This window comes from Bos taurus, chromosome 18, assembly GCF_002263795.3.
Source record: "Bos taurus isolate L1 Dominette 01449 registration number 42190680 breed Hereford chromosome 18, ARS-UCD2.0, whole genome shotgun sequence".
NCBI lineage: Eukaryota > Metazoa > Chordata > Mammalia > Artiodactyla > Bovidae > Bos > Bos taurus.
The window spans coordinates 52600964-52618988 of record NC_037345.1 but is presented as its reverse complement, the minus strand read 5'-3'; the positions used below and the strand labels follow the sequence as shown (position 1 = coordinate 52618988).

The 18025-nt window shown below is 53.2% G+C and overlaps 1 protein-coding gene across 3 annotated transcripts in view; it reads right to left on the bottom strand.

Annotated features, from left to right (window-relative positions):
- Nucleotides 1-3735: 3735 nt before the first annotated feature.
- The window catches only part of NECTIN2 (nectin cell adhesion molecule 2), a 33104-nt gene continuing 18814 nt past the window's right edge, over nt 3736-18025 (bottom strand). The window contains exons 4-9 of one of the 3 annotated variants that reach the window (XM_005219196.3): nt 17888-18005; nt 16757-16905; nt 9102-9255; nt 5929-5992; nt 5696-5782; nt 3736-4833 (exon numbers count right to left, since the gene is read on the bottom strand). In XM_005219196.3, the coding sequence (XP_005219253.1) occupies nt 4570-4833; nt 5696-5782; nt 5929-5992; nt 9102-9255; nt 16757-16905; nt 17888-18005 (836 nt within the window). In that variant the 3' untranslated portion in view covers nt 3736-4569. 3 annotated transcript variants of the gene reach the window in all.

Below are 18025 nucleotides of genomic sequence, written 5' to 3'. Positions count from 1 at the left end.
GGCTTGGGGAGCCCACGCCGATTGGCTCGCGGTGCCGCGGGTTCCGGGGCTCACCCACCATTGGTCTGTGCTGCTCACTTTGCACCGCCCATTGACGTAACACCCCCGCCCCATTTCCGAAGGCGTCCCTCTTTCGACTCCGCCCCGCGGCGAAGTTGTTAATGATAATAGGTCGGCCTTGGCCTTTGCAGCTTTCTGATTGGCTCCTTCAGGTACAGTGGGTCGGACCCTGGTGTCGTAAGCCATCTTGTGTGTTCATTGGCTAACGTGCGAGGGTCAAGGGACACGGAGTAAGATGGGTTGCGCAGCAGAGGCTGCTAGGCAGCAAGGTCAGGCCTCGAGTCCCACCAGGCACCGCGGCAAAGGGGCGGCCCCCTAGTCCGAAGTCGGAAACCTAGTCCGAGACCGAAAGACGGAAGTGCTAGCCCTTCCCACAGTGCCACGGGGAGAATTCTAACCCGTTTTGTGAACTCTGTCCTGCTTCTTGTTACCCACAATGCCTCTTACCTATTTAACGGGACAGTTGCCGTAGGCCCACCCATTTCGTTACCCATCATGCTTTCTGTGTCTTTCCCCCAACCCTTGCCTCAGTCACTGAAGCTTCTATCTTTGGCCCATTCATTCCTATCCCATTACCCATCATGCCTTCCGCTCCATTCATTTCAACTTAGTTGCCCGTACGACCTTTAGCCCTTTTACGCCTTTAGCCCTTTCATTTCCCACATTCTTTTTTTTTTTTTTTTAAAGTATGTATCTATTAATATTTGGCTGCATGGCTAGACATGTGGGATCTTTAGTTGTGACCTGTGAATTCTTAGTTGCAGCACGCGGAATCTAGTTCCCTGCCCAGGGATGGAACCCTGTCCGCCTGCATTGGGAGCTGCAGAGTCTTAGCTGCTGGACCACCAGGGAATTCCTCCAGCATTCTTCTAGCTGTACCTTAATTGAGCATCAGGCTTTATGTCTATTGCTCAACTTGCCTGTGGCCCCTATTTCTCCCTTATTCATTCCAATACCCCTGGCTCTTTCAGAATTTTCCAGTTTATTGTGATCCACACAGTCAAAGGCTTTGGCATAGTCAGTAAAGCAGAAATAGATGTTTTTCTGGAACTCTCTTGCCTTTTCAATGATCTAGAGGATGTTGGCAATTTGATCTCTGGTTCCTCTGCCTTTTCTAAAACCAGCTTGAACATCTGGAAGTTCACGGTTCACATATTGCTGAAGCCTGGCTTGGAGAATTTTGAGCATTACTTTACTAGCGTGTGAGATGAGTGCAATTGTGTGGTAGTTTGAACATTCTTTGGCATCGCTTTTCTTTGGGATTGGAATGAAAACTGACCTTTTCCAGTCCTGTGGCCACAGCTGAGTTTTCCAAATTTGCTGGCATATTGAGTGCAGCACTTTCACAGCATCATCTTTTAGGATTTGAAATAGCTCAACTGGAATTCCATCACCTCCACTAGCTTTGTTCATAGTCATGCTTCCTAAGGCCCACTTGATTTTGCACTCCAGGATGTCTGGCTCTAGGTGAGTGATCACACCATCTTGATTATCTGGGTCGTGAAGATCTTTTTTGTACAGTTCTTCTGTGTATTCTTGCCACCTCTTCTTAATATCTTCTGCTTCTGTTAGGTCCATACCATTTCTGTCCTTTATTGAGTCCATCTTTGCATGAAATGTTCCCTTGGTATCTCTAATTCTCTTAAAGAGATCTCTAGTCTTTCCTGTTCTGTTGTTTTCCTCTATTTCTTTGCATTGATTGCTGAGGAAAGCTTTCTTATCTCTCCTTGCTATTCTTTGGAACTCTGCATTCAGATGCTTATATCTTTCCTTTTCTCCTTTGCTTTTCGCTTCTCTTCTTTTCACAGCTATTTGTAAGGCCTCCCCAGACAGTCATTTTGCTTTTTTGCATTTCTTTTCCATGGGGATGGTCTTGATCCCTGTCTCTTGTACAATGTCATGAACCTCCATCCATAGTTCATCAGGCACTCTATCTATCAGATCTAGTCCCTTAAATCTATTTCTCACTTCCACTGTATAATAGTAAGGGATTTGATTTAGGTCATACCTGAATGGTCTAGTGGTTTTCCCTACTTTCTTCAATTTAAGACTGAATTTGGCAATAAGGAGTTCATGACCTGAGCCACAGTCAGCTCCCAGTCTTGTTTTCGCTGACTGTATAGAGCTTCTCCATCTTTGGCTGCAAAGAATACAATCAATCTGATTTCAGTGTTGACTATGTGAATCACAATAAACTGTGGAAAATTCTGAAAGAGATGGGAATACCAGACCACCTGACCTACCTCTTGAGAAACCTATATGCAGGTCAGGAAGCAACAGTTAGAACTGGACATGGAACAACAAACTAGTTCCATGTCTTTTCCAGTAGGAAAAGGAGTACGTCAAGGCTGTATATTGTCACCCTGCTTATTTAACTTATATGCAGAGTACATCATGAGAAACGCTGGGCTGGAAGAGGCACAAGCTGGAATCAGGATTGCCGGGAGAAATATCAATAACCTCAGATATGCAGATGACACCACTCTTATGGCAGAAAGTGAAGAGGAGCTAAAGAGCCTCTTGATGAAAGTGAAAGAGGAGAGTGAAAAGGTTGGCTTAAAGCTCAACATTCAGAAAACTAAGATCATGGCATCTGGTCCCATCACTTCATGGGAAGTAGATGGGGAAACAGTGGAAGCAGTGTCAGACTTTATTTTTCTGGGCTCCAAAATCATTGCAGATGGTGATTGCAGCCATGAAATTAAAAGACGCTTACTCCTTGGAAGGAAAGTTATGACCAACCTAGATAGTATATTCAAAAGCAGAGACATTACTTTGCCAACAAAGGTCCATCTAGTCAAGGCTATGGTTTTTCCAGTGGTCATGTATGGATGTGAGAGTTGGACTGTGAAGAAAGCTGAGCGCCAAAGAATTGATGCTTTTGAACTGTGGTGTTGGAGAAGACTCTTGAGAGTCCCTTGGTCTTCGAGGAGGTCCAACCAGTCCATTCTAAAGGAGATCAGTCCTGGGTGTTCATTGGAAGGACTGATGCTAAAGCTGAAACTCCAATACTTTGGCCACCTCATGCGAAGAGTTGACTCATTGAAAAAGACTGATGCTGAGAGGGATTGGGGGCAGGAGGAGAAGGGGATGACGGAGGATGAGATGGCTGGATGGCACCACTGACTCGATGGACATGAATTTGGGTAAACTCTGGGAGTTGGTGATGGACAGGGAGGCCTGGTGTGCTGCGATTCATGGGGTCGCAAATAGTCGGACACGACTGAGCAACTGAACTGAACTGACCGACCCCTGGCTCATTCATTGAGATCTATTGCCCATCATGCCCTGAGCTCCTATCAAAACATTATTCATAATTTTGCCTTTGGCCTACTCTTAATCATTACACCCCTGCCCCTTGTACTTAGTTACTGCTATTTCTACTTTGTTCTGTTTATTTCTGCCCATTACCCATTATACTGCTGTTGTAGATTATTTTTCCTTATGCCCTGGACTCCTCCCGCTCCTTCCATTAACCATGGCTTATGCATTTTTGCTCATTATCCCCTCACTTATCTTTTTCATATCTTTGGTCCTTTTCTTTTTGTTTGTAACCTATCTTAACTTCTAGTCTACTGATTCCCTCAAGCCCTGGACCCTGCCCTGCTGCCCATTCATTACCCATTATGTTCCACCCCTATCCCCTAAACAGCGCACAGAAAACACCAGTTGAGATCTGGTAAGTACAAACTCATATTTTGTAGGAAATGCTATATTAACAGCCACATCCCCTATCCCTAACCCAGGTGATCCACTCTCCCCCCAACCCCAGGGAGATGTTTGGGTCCAATCCCACTGGGCAGGAGTAAAAGGACTCAGTAGTCTTCAAAGTAACAGCAAATTCTTCTTCCAAGGTTGGCATCAGCAAGGCACACTCTGCATGAGGCTCACCCCATGTAGCCCTGAGCTGGGTCTTAATTCTCTGGAGACAGGAATTGGGGTACTGGGGGCACAGGGAAGAAGGGTCAGTACCCTGAGACTCCTGCCTGCAGGAGGGAGGAGATGGGGAAGTTCCTCTTTGGGCTGGGGAATCCCCTCCCTCTACCTTTAGGGGACAGGGTGGGGAATGGGTGACAGAGGCTCTGCTGCCTGGAGGGCTCAGGTCTGAGCAGCAGGATGTCCCCAACACCCACCCCAGCATATCTAGTAGGAGTTAACTGCCTGAGGAAAAATCAGGTCTGGGGTCTTCTTTGGGATTTGGGAGGAGTCTGGAGATGGTGCGTCGTGAGAGGTATAATCTATGTCTGGTGAATCCTTGGGTAAGAGTTTGTGCAGAAACCTACCTTCTCTAGCCCCTCCTAAGGTTATCAGGTTTCCATTGTCATGGCCAATTTCTCTGAATCAGAGATCATTGATTAGAGGTCACAGTGGAGCCACCAAAATAGAAGTCAAAGATGAGACGCATGTGTGCTGACTGACAGTGGCTGGGCCCGAGGTCAGGGACCCTAGGTCCCTGACGAAAGTTAAGATATAAAAAAATGAGAGGTGAAAGGGCAAGGCCACGGTGGCTCACACATACATGGCCCGGGACATGACAAAGCCTTTGCCCTGGTAGGACTCAGGGGGGCCGGAGTAGGACAGGGCATCGTAGATGGGGTTGATCTTGTCCATATAGTCTTCCTCCTCCTCCTCGTCCTCTAGATCCAGGGAGACTCTCTCCACAGCAGGTGGCCCTGGGGGCACCAGGATGGGGGACCCCAGGCTTGTGGCCCCAAGGATCAGGGGCCCTGACCGCTCTTCCAAGGTGGGAAGCTCATGGTATCGAGGCATTTCCTGGGAATGGGGAGGGAATGAGCCCAAGGTTACCTCTTGAGCATGACACAGAATCCCAGTTTGCTCCATGACCCTCAGCTCCTGACCACCGTCTCCCCATGCCAACCAGACCAGACCTCACCCTATGTCACCCCCTGTTCCCTGGGTTGATATTGGGATAATCATGTAGGTGGTTCTTAACTCAAAGCCCAGAGCATGGACCCTACCGCGTTGATCCTAAGCTTTTCCTTTTCTTTTGATCGTTGAAACCCTGGTCTTTCCCCATGAGCCTTTGAATTCAATCTGGACCTAAACTTAAGCTCTACCCTTGAAACTCGACTTGTTTTCAAACTCAGCATCCAGCCCCTGATCTCTAGGAGGCCACTGAGGGGAGTGACTTGTCCCAGCTCCAGGCACAGTACCCAGCAAATGGAGATACTCAACTGGTCCTCTTTGATAGAGTGATTTTAACTCTCATCCCTTGTCCTTGGACTTTCAAAACCATGACCATCCTCACTGAATCCTAAATACATCTCAGTCCTCTAAGCTCTGACCAGAGATACAGCCCTGAACTTGAGTTGTAACCTTTAAATCCTTGCTCTGTTATGTAAGATTCTGTATGAGTGCTCAGCCATGTCTAACTCTGTGGGACTCCGTGGGCTGTAGTCTGCCAGGTTCCTCTGTCCATGGGATTCTCCAGGCAAGAATACTGGAGTGAGTTGCCATTTCCTACTCTAGGGGTCTTACCCACCCAGTGTCCTGCGTCTCGTGCATTGGCAGGCAGATTCTTTACCACTAGCACCACCTGGGAAACCTCCTCTTATGTAAGGAGGCCCTTAAACTCAGATCCCAAGTCCACCCTTGACCTTTCCTGAGTTCCTACCTGCTCGGCACATGAGACACCAGCATCAAAGTAGGGGGTCTTGAGTGGGCTGTGCTCCGAGGCCCCCAGGGTGAAGAGCTGGGAGGGCTTCGATGGGAGAGAGAGGGACAAGTCAGGACCACCCCGCTACCCTGACAGCCTCTTCCCCCAAGTTCCCAATTCCAGCCCTGGCCTCAGTGGGGGAAGGTGGGTGGGGAGGTGGGGGCAGCCTGGGCTCCAGGGAAAGTGCTTACCATCTCTGGTTCCTCCAGCTTTGCCTTTGGGGTCGGTGGCTTGTATGAGGGAGGTCCCTCCAGTCTGTGGGGTAGGAGGTAAGTCAGGTGGAGGCTAAGCCCTGAGAAGCCCTCTATTCCAGAGCCACTGCACATCTCTTTCCTCTACCTGATCTCCCTTTTCCACCACCCACCTCCCCTTCCCCTGCTGTCTCCTACTCATTCCATGAATTTCTCTTCTTCCAGGAAGTTCTCCTGACTCTCCAGGAGGAGCCAGAGTTCCTGTTATAGGATCATAGCTAGCTGTGCGTCTCTAATGGGGCACATACTGAGTTTGTATTTGAAATATCACTTCTGATCTCATTCAACAATTGTATCCCGTGGCGAACAGTGTGAGGGGAGAAAAATGAGATTTGTGCTGTGTTCCCAGAACCCATGATGAGGAGTATCAGGACATATTTGGAGAAAGACAGAATGAGAACTTCCATGGTGGTCCAGTGATTAAGAATTTGCCTGCTACTGCAGGGGACACAGGTTCGATCCCTGGTCTGGGAACTAAGACCCTATGCGCCGTGAGCCAAATAAACCCATGGGCCACAACTGCTGAAGCCAGTGCACCTAGAGCCTGTGCTCTGCAGCAATAGAAGGCACCACAGTGAGGAGCCTGTGCACCATAGCCAAGAGTAGCCTCTGCTCACTGTGACTGCAGAAAGCCGGGGCACAGCAGTGAAGACCCAGCACAGCCAAAGAAATAATTTTAAAAAGAGAATGAAAAGAATGAGTGAAATGCTTTCCTGTCGCCCAAACTATATTAAATTCCTTCATTCTGCACACCCACAGACCAGAGTATCCTGTATATATAATAATGGCGGGTGCTCACTACACCTTCAATCCCCAGCTCAGATGTCCCTGCCTCCAGGAAGCCCTCCCTGATCTTTTAGGCTGAGTCAGGTGCTCTCTGTAGCCGCGCTCAGCTCCTTCAGCTTCCCTGGCCCATTCCTAGCCATCCTGGACTGTCGTTGTCTGGGGATGGATCTGTCTTCTCCAGACTGTGAACCCCAGGAGCTCAAGGCCAGCACCATCTCAGACACCACTGGGTCTCACAGGCTTAGAAGATGAGAACATCAGCAGGTTGTTGGTTTGCATTGACTAGATGATTCAGACTGGTTCACAAACTTCCATGTGCATCTTAGGGAGCTTGTTATACTATAGACTCCAAGCCCTTCTTGTGAAAGTGCTGATTTAGTAGGTTTGGGGTGAGCCCAGGAAGGTGCATTTTTAACAAGTGCTCCCCTCACACACACTGGGTCACATTATATCAGAAGCATTTTGCCCCCAAACTTTCTTGCTGAACAAATTTCAGCAAGTGATTTCAGCTCTCTGAACCTGAAAACCTTCCTCTTTGAGAAGATGTGTATCCTTAGCTCTGTCTGAGAATCTAGGTTTCCTTGATACGATATGTTGATGTGTGTGGATATCTTTTATTTACATTTTAAATTTATTATTTTTTGGACTTTTTTTAAAAGGCTTATTTGTTTATCTGGCTGTGCCGAGTCTCCCCTAAGGTGCATGGGCTTCTCTTGTTGCAGAGCACAGGCTCTAGGCGCACGGGCTCAGTATGTGTGATGCAAAGGACTGGTTACTCTGTAGCATGTGGGGTCCTGTGGGACAAGGGATCAAATCCATGTCCCCTGCATGGGCGGGCGGATTCTTAACTACTGGACCACCAGAGAAGCCCTTTTTTGGACACCTTTTAAGTGTTCTGTCTCATCATTGTGTTCCTAAATTTAAGGGCCTTGCCCCACGGGGATACTTTCTGAATTACCTACTGAATGAACAAATGGATGAATGGATATGAGGCTTCATTGAGATCACAAGTACGATGCCTCTTATCAAGTCTCCACAAGATGCTGTAGAGATGTCAGGATGCCTCTCATAACAAGTGTTCTACAGAGAGAAGTGGAGCTAGTTTCCCCTCATATCCCCAATATTCCTTTTTTCACAGTAATACGGATTTTGACTGGGCATGTGGCCACCCAGAATAAAGACTACATTTCCCAGCTTCCTCTGCAGCTAGGGCAGCCGTATGACTAGACCCTGGCCAATGGGAAATGAGAGAATGTGATGGTTCCCTTACAAGACTGCCCTCTATTTCCATTTCCCCTTCCCACTGGCAGGCAGGGTGGTCCTTGAGGCCAGGATGGCCATGTCTGGTTGTCCTGTACGTAGACAATGATAAGAGAGAAGGGAGCCATCTTGGAATGTGAATGAAGGGAAGGCAGAACAAGATAGCAGGAACCTGGACTCTGATGACATCACAGAGCAGAGTTTTCATGGCCATGATTTCTAGGAAATAAACCCTCCTCTCCACCCCATTTAAGTCCTGGTCATTTTGGACCACTCTGTTTCACAGAGTTGATACCGTGCAGGGTCCTGTGGGGGTCCTGGGGCACAAGGCCTTTCTGTGTCCCCCATTTCTTTGTTTATAGGAAACACCCTTCATTCAGCCTCCATGACCTTCCCTGAGTGCCAGTGGGGAGATTCAAACAGCTGTTACTTAGGGAAGGCAGGAGATGCAAGACCAGGGAGAAACAGTTAAGACCAGCCTTGGGCCAAGGTCCTGTTTCCCTATTAATGGATACACACACAACAATATCTTTGAACTACTCTGCAGATAAAGAAATCCCTTCCAGGTGGGAGAAGCAACTGATTAATGATGATAAGTGGCCCACAGGCATGTAGACCCCAGACCAATTGGACCTGAAGCTTGATGCTGCTGACTCCTACTTACCTCACCACCAACCCATCAGAAGAATGTCCATGGGATGATCGCACCCTCTTTGAATAATTACTATTAAAACTTCTCAATATCTTCCCCAAGTTAGGACACTTGGGTTCTGAGGGCAGTAGCCCACTGTGTCCCCCTTTGCCTGGCAAAGCAATAAACCTACTCTTTTCTGGGTGCGTGCTAAGTCGATTCAGTGGTGTATGATTCTTTGCGACCCTCTGGACAGTAGCCTGCCAGTCATCCCAAATTCCGTCTTGGAGATTTGATTCGGCACTGGTGTGCAGAGAAGCTGAGCCATTTCAGCGTCACAACCATTGCCAACGACTTTCTCCCAGCCTCCTCCCCCAGCCTGTGCACCCCGGTCCTGGGACCCCTCCCCATCCACTTCTTAGGACCCTTCACTCACTCCTCCTCCTCCTCTGCCCCCTGCAGCCTCTGCTCCTTCCGCTGCTGCCTGCAGATCAGGATGCCCGTGGCGGCCACAGCAGTAGCGATGATGGCAGCGATGATGCCCCCAATGATGCCCCCTGTGGCCCCTGCTCCGGCTGTGTTGGGTGTCTCTGCAAGGAGGAGGACAGCGTGAGGGAGTCTCCAGGAGGAAGCCACACAAGGCCTTATTCCCCGTCCCACCCCACCCTCCAGTCACTACCTGCCTGCCTACCACCTCTCCCAAGGGCAGATGACATTCTTTTTATTCACTTAATCCTCATTGAACATTTGTTGTGTGATAGAATGGTGAATAAAACATGCAAAAGCGCCAGTCCCATGGGACGAATGTTTTGTCGGGCAGGGAAGCCACAAGTAGAGAAATAGACATAATAGCTAATGTGCCAGGTGACAGCAAACGATAGAGGGTAATCGTAGGGGACTTCCCTCGTTCAAAGTGGATAAGAATCCACCTGCCCATGGCAGGGACACGGGTTCCATCCCTGGTCCGGGAAGGTTCCACATCCTGCGGGGCAACTAAGCCTGTGCGTCACAACTACTGAGCCCACGCTCTAGAGCCACCAAGCAGCAACTACTGAAGCCTGCATGCCTAGAGCCCCGTGCTCTGCAACGAGAAGCCACCACAGTGAGAAGTCCGCGCACTGCAATGAAGACCCAGGACAGCCCCAAAAACCAATTATTTATATATATATATACACTTCCCTGGTGGCTCAGATGGTAAAGTGCCTGTCTGCAATGCGGGAGACCTGGGTTCGATCCCTGGGTAGGGAAGATCCCCTGGAGAAGGAAATGGCAGCCCACTCCAGTATTCTTGCCTGGAAAATCCCATGGATGGAGGAGCCTGGTAGGCTGCAGTCCCTGGGGTCGCTATGAGTTGGATACGACTGAGCGGCTTCACTTTCACTTTTCACTTTCATGCATTGGAGAAGGAAATGGCAACCCACTCCAGTGTTCTTGCCTGGAGAATCCCAGGGATGGGGGAGCCTGGTGGGCTGCCGTCTATGGGGTCACACAGAGTTGGACACGACTGAAGCGACTTAGCAGCAGCAGCAGCATATATATACTTCCCTGGCGGCTCAGATGGTAAAGTGCCTGTCTGCAATGCGGGAGACCCGGGTTCGATCCCTGGGTAGGGAAGATCCCCTGGAGAAGGAAATGGCAGCCCACTCCAGTATTCTTGCCTGGAAAATCCCACGGACAGAGGAGCCTGGTAGGCTACAGTCCATGGGGTCACAAAGAGTCGGACACGACGGAGAGACTTCACTTTCACTTTCATATACAAAGGCAATGCCACATAATGCCAATGTCATTCACCTTACTTATAGTAGGGAAGTGCTACGTGACAGAGCAAGGTAGTCAAAAGTCAGAGAGAGCCTACGGGGAGATATTTGAACAAAGGCCTGAAGTAGCTGTAGGGGGCGAGCCATGAGGATATGAGAGCATTCCAGGAAGAGCGAACAGCCAGCCAGAGCCAAGGTCCTCTGGAGGAAGCCTAGGGTTGTTTTTAGGGACAGGAGGGAGCAGAGCAGAGAGCTGATGGGAGAGTGTGGTGCTAAGGGAAGAGAGGTGACAAGGAATGGAACAAAAAGGCAGAAAATCGGGGGCATGCGTGATTCTGGGCTTGGGATCAGAATCCCTCATGCATTATACAGAATGAAGTTATCCTGGGCAGAGCATCAGAGGGCCTCCAAGCTCACAGGAAAAGGGGTGGAGAGAAGTGTGACTCCCCCTTACACAACCCCGGACCTCTCCTTTGTAACACTTCCCACTTCCTGAATAGTTATTGGAGCCATTACCTGTTTACTTGCCAATTTCCACACTGTGACGTCCAAGGGACGGGGTCTGGCACACAGCTGGTGTTTTTCTAGATGCATAAGGAGGGGCCCAACAGGGATACTTGGGGACCCACTGTCTGCCAGATGGACCACATTCCCGCCCCTGCACTCCTGGCACTACCCTCCCGTTGGGGGAGGAGGCGGCAGCTGGGGTGGGAGGTGGGCAGGACAGGACAGGGTGGTACAGACAGTAAACAACCAGAGGAAATAACATGTGTGCCGAGGCCCCGCCCACAGGCCTCCCCCTTCCATCAACCCCACTGCAGAGAGGAGGAGAGAAAGCTGCCCGAGGGAATGCTGTCTGGATCCCTGGACCATCCCATTTCCACAGCTTCCTGTTACACAGCCTGGCATCCTCTGGAGGGCTTCTCAGAGCGTCGGGGAAATATCAGAGTAATTGCGCTCAGTCCACACACTTGCTCATCCTAAGGTTGCTCTTCTGACTGCATGCCACCGCTGTGTCCCCCGCAGAGCGAGTGGAAGGCTATGCTGGTGGCAGAAGCAGACTCGCCCAGCCTCTCCTGGGTGCTTCACCCCACGCTGGTGTTTGGGTGCAGCCTTAACTGAGTCCCAGGACAGCCTCCGGAGCAGAGATGAAGGCCACCTGGGGTGGTTGTGGGGCTCGGGAGAGTGGAGGTGACTGGATTTAACCTTGCCTCCCTCCTCGCCCCCACCACCACAGTCCCCAGCCTGAGTTTGTAAGATTTTCTAATGGGGAGAGGGGGCAGTGAGAAGGATACAGAGCCCCTCCTTGGGCCCAGCCTGGGGATATGGGACTAGGAGGAAGGTAGGAAAGGCTGACGTGATGTCCTCCCTAGGTGGGGCTCCCCTGGTTTCTTAGCACCCCGAAAATGCAGGTGGAAAGTCCTCCCTTCCAATGTCCTCAGCAGACTCGGGGAGGTCGGGTCTGAGATGCCCCCAGAGGATCAGATCCCAGGCCCTCGCCACCCCTGAGGGCCCAGGAGTCCAGGATCTCAGCCCCGCTGGGCCCAGGAACTCAGTTCTCCTGCCAGTCTGGCCACTCGGCCTGGGAAGGGTGTCCTGGAAGCCCCACATCCAAGCGCCAGCCCCAGAGCCCAGTTCCCCGGGCCTCAGACGGCTCGGACATCCAATGTGTCCTTCGAGGACCCAAGTGATCAGAGTCCTCCCTTCCACCAGCCTCCCCAAGTCTAGCCCCCACCACGCTCCCCCTCTCCAGTGCCCACCCGCTGGGACCTAACAGTCCCTGTCCCACCCCCCAAAGAGGGGGTCTGATGTATTACAAGACACCCCGGGATATTTTCCTCCAAGGCGTTTATTAACTCCTGAGTGTCATGGGGCCACGGCAGGCTGGAGCCCAAACCAAGAGTCTCTGTGGGGGGTGGTGCTCTGTGGGTCCCCATTCCCCAGCGCCCCCCTCCCCCCGGGGGGCCGTCCCCTGCTCCTTGTGGCCCAGGACGCAGAAGTCCAGTGTGTGATATTCCAGCGCCCTCTACATCCCAGGGAAGGAAGCAGGAGGTAGCTTTGAACTCCAGTGTGTTTCGGACAAATGAGTTCAACCAGCCTGGGGCCCTTGGCTGGCCGGTGTGCGCAGTGCTGTGTCTGTCTCAGTCTGTCTGTCTGTCTGCCTGGGTGGGCTGGTGGGGGGTGGGGGGGTCACACGTAAATCGCCCGCCGGGAGATGAGGGAGCCATCCAGCTGGGACTCCAAGTCGTCCTCCAGCGCCGGGGGCGGCGGCAACATGAGGCCTTTCTCTGCCTTCTCCTCCTCGTCCTCCTCGTCCTCCTCGTCCTTGCCCTGTGGCCTCAGGGGGCCAGGGTCCGCGGGCGTCCAGAAGACGGGACCCCCATTCCCAAACACCTGAGTTTTCGGGTCGTAGGACCCTCCTGTGCCGCCGTCTCCTCCTCCTCCGGGGCTCTTCCTTCTCCTCACCCTCAGCAGGATGAAGGCCAAGGACCCCCCAGCCAGAAGCAGCAGCACCAGCAGTGTCCCCCCCACAGCCCCCCACACCACTGGGCCTGCGCCTTGAGGCGAGGCCCGGGGGGTGTCTGAGGAGAGAGAAGAGGGGTGAGAGAGAGAGAGAGAGGGAGACACGAGGTCAAGAGGAGACATCTGGAGGTGGGGGCTGGGGGGACAGGACACAGCAGGGCAGGGCAGGGAACTGGGGAGGTGGCGCCACGTGGGACAGAGGACGGGGAGGCGGGGAGAGGAGGGAGAGCCCCGCTCACCCTCCGCGCCAGTGGGTGCCCTCCCCCAGATGGATTTCCTTACACCTGCCTAGTGCTTTGCTAACAACATAGAAAAAAAAGAAAAGACTCCTGAAATAACAAACACAAAACCAAAATGAAAATTGCTACGGATTCCCTGGCCGTTTAATGGTTAAGACTCCGTGCTTCCACTGCAGAGGGATTGCTCAGTCACTCAGCCATATTTTGGACTCTGCGACCGCATGGACTGCAGCCTGCCAGGCTCCTCTGTCCATGGGATTCTCTGGGGAAGAATACTGGAGTGGGCTGCCATTTCCTCCTCCAGGGAATCTTCCTGACTCAGGGGTAGACAAGTCTCCTGCGTCTCCTGCATTGGGAGGCGGATTCTTTACCACTGAGCCACCTGGGAAGCCCTACTGTAGGAGGCATAGGTTCAATCTCTGGTTGGGGAACTTAGAACCCACCTGCGGAACCACGCGGTGACAAAAGAAAAAACCAACACACACATACACACGTGCATACAGGAAACAACAGCTCGCTACCCAACATTTAAAGGACTAGGTCATCTCACTGAAAATTCCAGATTTCTTTTACAGCAGAAAAAAAAAAAAATCAGACCTGGCATCATCACACCCTCGTCTCCTCCACCTGGTGATGGGCTGTGGCTGAGTGAGGCTGCGGACTCCGGGAACAGAGTTCCACACCTGGCCACCCTGTCACTCGCCAGGACCCTGTAGGCATCTGAATTTGCCACTCCCTCTCAGAAACTCTGAGGTCAGGGTCACAGAATCCTTGTGGCTGATCCAGCCACAAAGAAGCAGAGATGGGTTTGAGCCTGAGGCTGTTTGATCCCAAAGCTCTGAGCACTTGAGAGAAGGGAACTGAGGAGACTGAGCACCCCCAGCATTCCCAGGGTGGAAAATGGTGCCCCTTAAGCCCGCAGTCCCGGGGGTTTCTTCTCCCTGCAGAGGCTGAGCTGGTGGGAGGGGACGGGTCTGGGGGAGGGTGGGGGTGGGTAGAGAAGGAAGCAGGGGAGCATTAATCGGGGAGGAGTGAGGATGAGGGAGGGGGCGTCTGGGGTCCACAGATGCAACCAGCATCTTATCACATACCTGCTTTCCCCCACCCTGGCATGCAGAGCCTGACTGGGAGAGAACAGGGAAGGACCTGCTCACACCTGACCCTCCCCTCCCCATGTCTCTGGACATTGGAGGGGCTGGAACCCAGGCCACAGTTTCTAGATGTTTTCAAAACTGGAGTTGGGGTGGTGTGGGGGTCATGACCTAGCGGGCTGTCAAATCAGCACAAACAAGAGTAAAACAGAAGAGAAAAAGTCCACCTCAAGTGTGAAGGGCCAATAATACCCTGTGAAACTTCTGGTGGGGATATATTTCTACACCTGCACCCTGGGTGAAGGCGGGAAAGACTGTTCAACAGTGAAGTCTGGAGGCCAGTTTTTACGCGTGTCGGGACGTGTGTCCGCGTTACTGAAGGTAGTATTTTGGAGGTGCCGGCTGAGCGTGTTCTTGTCTTAGGGTCAGAAGTTTCTGAAGCAACGTCTAGCCTGTGGCATGGCCTGTGTATTTATGTTTTCTCTGGCGTGAGCCCCAAACTGAGTGTGACAGCCTGTGCGGGTCTGTGTGCACGTGAGGAACACGAGCCGTCTCTGAGACCCTCTGCGGTGACTTTGCCAAGAGCTGTGAGTGAATCTCCTCTCCAGGCAGGGCCATCTGTTGACACATCACTACCTCTGACTGAATTTCTAGAGTGCTGAGAGTACCCCCCATCTGTTGGTGTCCATCTGTAGGTGTGTGACTTTGCTAGGATGCTTTTGACTGCCTGTGGGTCTGCGGTTACCTTTGCGGGGGCAGGGAGCCTTTCCACGGGTGTGTGATTCTGTGTGCACCCCACCCCACCCGGGTACGTGTGTTTCACTGGGTGAATGCTGCCTGTCCAGGGCTGAACTCTGATGGTGGTGTGTTCGCCTTGGGGGTTGCCAGCGGCGGACGTTCCTGGGGTTTCTGGCTGTTTCGGGGGCGGCGTCCATGCTTTCGTGGCTGTGTATTTCTCCCATGGCCCTTCAGTGTGATCCTGTCTGGGTTCTGCAGGCTCCACCCCCACGGGCCCAGTGTGGGTGGAGAGACCGGTTTCTCAGGTGGGTGTGCATCTGGGGTACAGTTCAGGGGGTGTATTTCCAGTTGGGCACCTTGCTGGGTGGGTGGAGCTGACCCTCCTCTGGGTGTGCCTCGGAGGGCAGGACTCTGACTGGGTCATCGCTGTATTCCCAACATCAAGGAGAATGGCTGGCCAAGAGAAAACCTCAGCAAACAACTTGTCAGAGGATGATTTGTTGAAAGAGAAGCTCCACAGTGGCATTTCTGGGGTTTCCGAGGGCGTGCCCTTGAGAACGTCTCCGAGTTTCCTTCTCAGCATCTGGGTGATGACGTTTCCCCATGCGCCCTTGCTGCTGGAGGTTCTTGTAGCATGTCTGTGTGGCGCTGTCTCCTTCCAGGTGTGTGTTTGTGGACCTGAGCGTGTGAGACGTGCTGAGGGCAGGCCAAGGGTCTCTCTGGGTGTGTGGTCTGTGACAGTGTTTCTGAGTGGCTATACCACATCTCCCTGGCAAGTGTCGGAATTCCTCAAGAGGGATCCGTTTTCATTTTTCCTTTTTTTGGGGGGGGTTTCATGTGGGTGTCTTTCTAGATGTGTGTGTGTGTGCGTGTGTGTGTGACGATCATCTCAGCAAGGGACCTGCTTCCACCTGTCTCCAGTGTGTGTGTGTGTCTGTCTTTACGTGGGTGACTCTGAGTTTGTCTTTGGTGGTGTTTCTGAGATGGGGGGGCACACCAAGGCCCTCTGGCTCCCTGTAAGCATCACAGTCTACAGTTGTGATTTCAACCCCATTTCCATCAGCCCGCACCTGGGCTTCGTTTCCTTTCACTTTTTCCCTCTCTGGCTGTGTATCTTGGGTCCCATCAGGGAGACTCAGAGCACTTCTGACTGCCAGACACACCAGCCACTGTTTCCAAAATACCACCTCCAGGGAGTTGCCTGGCGGTCCACTGGTTGGCACTCCACGCTCTCACTGCCGTGGGCCTGGTTTTGGTCCCTGGTCAGGGAACTAAGATCCCGTCAGCTGAGCGGCAGGCCAACAAAAGAACAAAAAACAAAACAAACCCAAAATACCACCTCCAGGAACACAAACATCCCAACACACACGCAAACTGGTTTCCGGCTGGTACCAGCCAGCGTTCCCTGTAAAAAGTCTATTGTCTCTGAGTGCTCGTCTAGCTGCCCTCCCACGACTGAGCTGTCTGATTCCTGTGGCTGGAGGCGGGGCCAGTTGCCCTGGATCTCTTCCTTAGGATCCTTCTCAGGCCTCAAGTTCCTAACTCCTCTGTCAGCACCTACCCAGTCACCCCAATCCAGACTCCACCTGGGGCGGGGGATAAAAGCCACGCCCCACATCGGTGAGGTGGGTGCAGCCCACCCCAGGTCGGCGGCACAGCCCCCGCAGCGCAGCCCCAGAGCCCAGCGGGAGGAACACTCGGGGAGCAGGCCCTGTCATCACACCACCCCCAAGACCCGCTTACCTCGAACGAGGACCACCTGCTCGGCTTGGCCGGTGCCCACGGCATTGGTGACGGTGCAGATGAAGGTGGTGTTGAACAGCCGGTCCACTGAGTGGACGATCAGCTTGGGGCCCTGGGCCACTGCTGAGGCTGGGAAGACACCGGAAGTCCTGGAGGGTGTGGGGGTCACGTGAGAGGGGCAGCATGGTCCACGGGGGGCCCAAATCTGGTCCCTGATGACACAACCCTCAAGAGCCAAGCTCCACAGACTTGAAACTTACTCCTTGACACCCCAAACTGCCAGCTCCCTCCTCCTGGGGGACTTACGTTTTCAGGCCTCGGGTGTTCCTTTCTCATGACACAGGAGTCTGGGCTCCCAGCCCCTCTTCCCCAGACCCAGGATCCAGCCCCCAGCCCCTCCTCCCTCAGACCCAGGAGTCCTCCTCCCCCAGCCCTTCCTCCCTCAGACCTAGGAGTCCTCCTCCCCCAGCCCCTCCTCCCTCAGACCCAGGATCCAGACCCCCAGCCCCTCCTCCCCCAGACCCAGGATCCAGACCCCCAGCCTCTCTTCCCCAGACCCTGGAGTCCAGACCCCAGCCCCTCCTCCCCCAGACCCAGGGCTCCAGGCCCCCAGCCCCTCCTCCCCCAGACCCTGGAGTCCAGATCCCAGCCGCTCCTCCCTCAGACCCAGGATCCAGGCCCCCAGCCCCTCCTCCCCCAGACCCAGGGCTCCACACCCCCAGCCCCTCCTCCCCCAGACCCTGGAGTCCAGACCCCAGCCACTCCTCCCTCAGACCCAGGATCCAGGCCCCCAGCCCCTCCTCCCCCAGACCCAGGGCTCCACACCCCCAGCCCCTCCTCCCCCAGCCCTAGGATCCAGGGCCCCAGCCCCTCTTCCCCAGCCCCAGGATCCAGGCCCCCAGCCCCTCCTCCCCCAGACCCAGGGCTCCAGGCCCCCAGCCCCTCCTCCCTCAGACCCTGGAGTTCAGACCCCCAGCCCCTCCTCCTTCAGACCCAGGAGTCCAGGCCCCCAGCCCCTCCTCCCCCAGACCCTGGAGTCCAAACCCCAGCCCCTCCTCCCCCAGACCCTGGAGTCCAGACCCCAGCCCCTCCTCCCTCAGACCCAGGAGTCTGGCTCCAAACAGGACTCACGTGCTCCAGTCGTAGCCCGTGGGCTCTGGTTTGCTGCGGACGTTACAGTTCAGGGTGGCCTCACTACGGCCGATGTACCAGTTGTCATCATAGCCGGATATGGAGACCTGGGGGGGGTCTGCAGGAAATAGGGGGGAA